Source organism: Ostrea edulis, chromosome 1 (genome assembly GCF_947568905.1).
Source record: "Ostrea edulis chromosome 1, xbOstEdul1.1, whole genome shotgun sequence".
NCBI classification, from domain to species: Eukaryota; Metazoa; Mollusca; class Bivalvia; order Ostreida; family Ostreidae; genus Ostrea; species Ostrea edulis.
In genome coordinates this window covers 60156493-60161524 of record NC_079164.1, presented here as the reverse complement: position 1 = coordinate 60161524, position 5032 = coordinate 60156493, and the positions used below count along the sequence as shown (strand labels likewise).

Below are 5032 nucleotides of genomic sequence, written 5' to 3'. Positions count from 1 at the left end.
TGGATACTGCATAAAATGCTAGAGAAATTCTGGGAATTCGGTTTGCCCCCTAGGTAAAATTGAAGATTCTGAAGCGTTATTGCAAATCTACAGAAGACCACGTATCATAATCCAAACGATTACCTGGTTACTGCTCAGACTAAAAGAGGAGTTTGAGGAAGAACAAGTGTGACAGATGGACGAACGGACTAGGATAACAACACTGTACCCGAACTTTCTTCAAATAGTACGGGTATAATAATAAAGTATATACCAGGTAAATGCATGCATATGTATACCAACGTAGACAGGAATTCCACTCCCTGAAATTGTCATTGGATAAAACATTAAAATGTGATAATTGATTTCCTAATTCATAATGACATTTTCATTTCATTCATATAAAGGTATCTACTTGTCAGGCATTTACTAGTCTTACAGGATTTCATTCGTTCCGGTAAGTTGATAAGAGATATAGAAGCTTTACAACAGAAATTTAGGTATTATGGCTAAACATACAGTTAACACATTATATTTTCTCTTCTTAGGCATACAAGATGGACTCTAAAGAAAGAAACAACCTTGATTATTTGGACATGTTGCTAAGAAATGGCACCCTGAATGTATATGACATTCTGTGTCATTTTGGTCAAGGTTGTGACTTCAATGACATTACCGTCTCTCGTAAATGGAAAACCGACGAAATCATCCTGTACACGGCCCCGGTGATATTTTTGATTGGGGTGGTTGGTCACCTAATGTCATTGCTAATTCTGCCGTACTTTGCCAGAAAAGAGTCATCCTTCGTATACCTATTGTTCCTTTCGATAGTTGACCTGCTCGTATTACACGTGGGGTTGCTTGTTCGATGGCTGAATGAGGTACTCAGAATGGATATTCTGTCATACAGTAACTATACTTGTAAGACTTTGACGTTTCTTGGTTTCGTTTTCAGCGACACTTCGGTGTGGCTCCTGGTGGTCGTGACTTTTGAACGATTCCTCATGTTGTGTCATCCTTTTCAGGCGACCCTCATTTGCAAAGTCGGCCGTTCTCTCAAAATCATTCTGTTAGTGGTGCTCGTTATGGCTGTGATAAACAGCCACGTATTCTGGACTCTGAAAATCGTCATCAATAACGAAACCAACCAACAAAGATGTGACTCTACTTCAGAAAATAGTGCACTGATTTATCAAATCTGGCCCTTGATCGATGCGCTGATCTATTTCATTCTACCATTCATCAGCACATGTGTCTTGAACTACAAAATTATCCAAAGAATTCGTCGCATTAGGAATAGAAGCCATCTAGTGAACACTCGCCGCTTTCTGAATACAAATATAGCTCAGAAATCACCAAAAGTTGAGAGGAAACTCACCATTACAATGGTCATTTTGTCTTTGACCTTCGTCGTGACTACTCTTCCAATGTTGGCTTACTTATGTGTGACAGTAGTATTAAACTCTCTTTCTAATCAGCCAATGTTTAGTCAGGAAAGATATCAATATTTCAGGTCTTTTGCAGAGATATTCATGTACTGCAACCATGCCATCAATTTTTACCTGTACATCGCTACTTCCAAAAGACTTCGGCTTGGGTTTCAAAAACGAATTTGTCAGCGAAAGGCTGAACATTTAGTCATCGGACACGAAATGCTAGAAATGCAAGATTTATCCTCCAGGTATTCATAGACATTTGCATATATATTGAGTTATGTTGGATTTTAAAAAAATCATGATACATGTTTAATGTAAAATGTCAAAATAAAGGTCAATGTAACATAAACAGGCGTAGTTTTTATTGACTGAGGTTAACTTATATGCCTAGGAATATCATAAGTTACCATTTCGAACGTATTTTGAAATGCTTTTTAACTTTTTAAGATAAGGCATACATAGACATGCATTTCCTTTATCAAAGCGAAATCTTTTGAAAATAGAAATCGTATAAATACGGTAAGAGATATTTTTAAATAAGGTCATATTTCGTATTCCTAATGAGCAAGTTGAGTTCAATCGTCTAAATGGGATATGTAAGCAGAAGAAGTGGACTTCATTATTTATCAACTCAGGGAATGTGATATTTACGGAGGCCATTTTCAAGGTTACTATCAACTTTATATTTGAAGTAATCCTGAAGCTGTTTTAAATAATACGTATAAACTGAGTAATTCGTAGTCAAAATCGGTATTCAAAGAACGGACTACACGCCGCGTAAAGTACTGTTGTTACATTAATTGATACTTTGATAATTTATACGTTAGTTGGCACGAAATTAATTATTTTTATCAAGCATTCGTGTTTTATGTAACGCTGGACATTGAAAAATTACGACATTTATGTATCAGTGTAATAATTACTGTAGTATTTTCTTATCAAAGTATCAATTAATGTAACAACAGTACTTTACGCGACGTGTAGTCCGTTCTTTGAATACCGATTTTGACTACGAATTACTCAGTTTACCTGCTCAATCATACCGGTAGGGTTCACGGCGGGTTTGATCCTTCAACATTGGGTACTATTAGGTTCCCGATCCCACCTCTGGTATTTCCAGGGCTTTGACATCAAAATACAACTGAAGCAGTAGGAGATGTACATTAGGAGTTGAAGAGTGAGTTTAGAATACGTGTACATGATGATGGAAACAAACTTTGCTATTTTTACTATGACAGAGAAATCCTTTATTTTGTGTACATCTATATATTAAAACATTTGGCATCCAATGATCGTAATCAACTTTATTAATTCTAGGCTTGCGAATGGATTTCAATGTATATCATTACAACAAAGAAAAGAAGGAAGGGGGATCAAACATATTGAAATAGCTACTATCATGTGAATACTGAAAACATTTAATTATTGTGTTAAATCAAAATGCGTCATTGCTAATGGGAAGTATTGATACATTTTCTGGACTATCACCACCTTGCTATTAAATACAGATTTTTATCATCCTATTTTGCGATTTTCAGCAGAATACGGAATTTTCTCGCTTTGTTTTAATTCAACATAAATCAAATATGACAAGCATACATGAATATGGGAAATACAGGGTCCGATCCTAGCACTAGGTGGAAAATATGCTTGTACTTCTAGATATAAAATACTAAATGTAAGCCCATAGTTTGGGGAACAAGTCTAGAATGATCTGCTTATAAATGTAGCTGCACTCCCTTAAACGGTACCTAGCTCTGTCACCATATCATTGATGAATTACTTAAAAACATATCAAACATCTCCATCCCGTGCTATACTTGTAAATGAACCAAAGGAGATGAAAAGGTTAAGCACATACGTCTAGGTGTTGAAGACAGTCTATTTATCACACAATATGTAGGTCATTCATAACTGATCAGGTGTTGGAAAGGCTGAGGAAATCTCTTGTCTATTATCGTCTAGAGATCACCTGGGTTACTAACGAACGCCAAACCTGTTACTTTATTGGGTGGACCAAGACCAGGGTAGTTTTTTTTTAATTCATTGTCGTGGGCGGTGCCTGATCCATAAACACAGGCCACACGGAGTGAAACCTATTAAGCAATTCGGACATGGCTACCTGAAAAACATACAACCCGTGCTTCCTATGAGCTAATCTTCTGAAGAATTATAAGACTAGAGGGTATTTTCTCTCATATTTCAAATTGATTTTTCCTTTTACATTGAAGATGATAATACGACCTTAATTGTGTTTCTGCGTTGTTGACACTATTCTTATCAACTGTCGGTGTTTGAGTAAATAATACACGGTATTAGAAGCCAACACCAGTTAGTCACACACACACACACACACACACACACACAGAGAGAGAGAGAGAGAGAGAGAGAGAGAGAGAGAGAGAGAGAGAGAGAGCATGACTTTTATGTAGCTACATTCACTAGATATGGGTATTTTAAATCGCACAATACACAACAGTCATTAAAGTGATTTTTAACACATCATTACCATGAGGTACAATTCAAAACGTGATAAAAGGGGTAGGGAGAACATTGTTTTCCTACGGAAATCCAATATTTCAATGAAAAAATTATATGGAGTTCAATTTCAAAGCAAGATATGTATTGAAAATACATGTGATTCCTTTTCTCCTCATCCAAGGTGTATATATATTCAATTTCACCATCCAACTAATCAAAATTGTAAGTGTCACTGCTGTCTGACGTGTTTTATACCAATTGTTGGGCCGTTCTTGGCTCACTTTGGGTGTGACCGATCAACAGGGGATGCTTACTTCTCCTGGGCACTTGATCCCACCTCTTGCATATCCAGGTGTCCGTGTTTGCCCAACTGTCTATTTTGTATTCCTTATAGGACTTATGAGATTGATCACTGATCGTTTCTTCACCTTTCATGCTATGTAAGAACTACAAATGCATACAACTGACTCTTGCAAAATAATAATCATAAAAATCAATAATTTTTTGTCTTTCTGTCAAGATTCTTCAATGAATAATAAGTTCATGTCAAAATAAATGTATTAGAAAAACATGTGCAATGGAAGTCAAGTGATCCATTGCAATAAAATATGTACATGTCATAAAATAAACAATATTATTCTTTAGTCAGATGACCAGTTCATGATATCATGTTCTATATTTTCATTTTCTATTTGAATCTGTTGAAATTGAGTTTTCAGATGGTGCAATGTATTTTTGAAAGCCTTGAAATGTGTCGGAGATAAATGTTAAATGTTTTCTCCATTGATTTTGGTATTCATCAGATAAATATGACCTTTGGATATGTACACCTAAAACAAATAATTATGAAATTGACATTTGGATATATACACTCACTACTTTTGCCATGGAGCTACTGCACTCTTTGTAAGAAAATCTTTTTACATGCCAATTACAGAGAAAACTTCATGAACAAATCCACACACACTTTCATTTCCATTTATGACCTACGTAAATGAGTGCACTGTCACCAGCTTCCCCTTTTGAAACTTCCTCCACACAAACTTTTGATTTCTTTGGTTCAGATGGACCTCTTTTCATATTTGTTAAGAACTAATCAATGCAACCTCTTATCTGGTTTGGAATCGGCCATTCAC

At 35.8% G+C, this 5032-nt stretch overlaps 1 protein-coding gene across 1 annotated transcript; it reads left to right on the top strand.

Annotated features, from left to right (window-relative positions):
* The first annotated feature begins 536 nt into the window (after positions 1–536).
* LOC125681893 (probable G-protein coupled receptor 139) lies at positions 537–1670 on the top strand. Its single transcript, XM_048922188.1, has one exon. The coding sequence runs from the start codon at positions 537–539 to the stop codon at positions 1668–1670; it is 1134 nt and encodes a 377-aa protein (XP_048778145.1).
* Positions 1671–5032: the final 3362 nt, after the last annotated feature.

Bases quoted from the DNA above. Each gene is read 5' to 3' on its own strand.
- LOC125681893 (XM_048922188.1), top strand. From the start codon at position 537: ATGGACTCTAAAGAAAGAAACAACCTTGATTATTTGGACATGTTGCTA.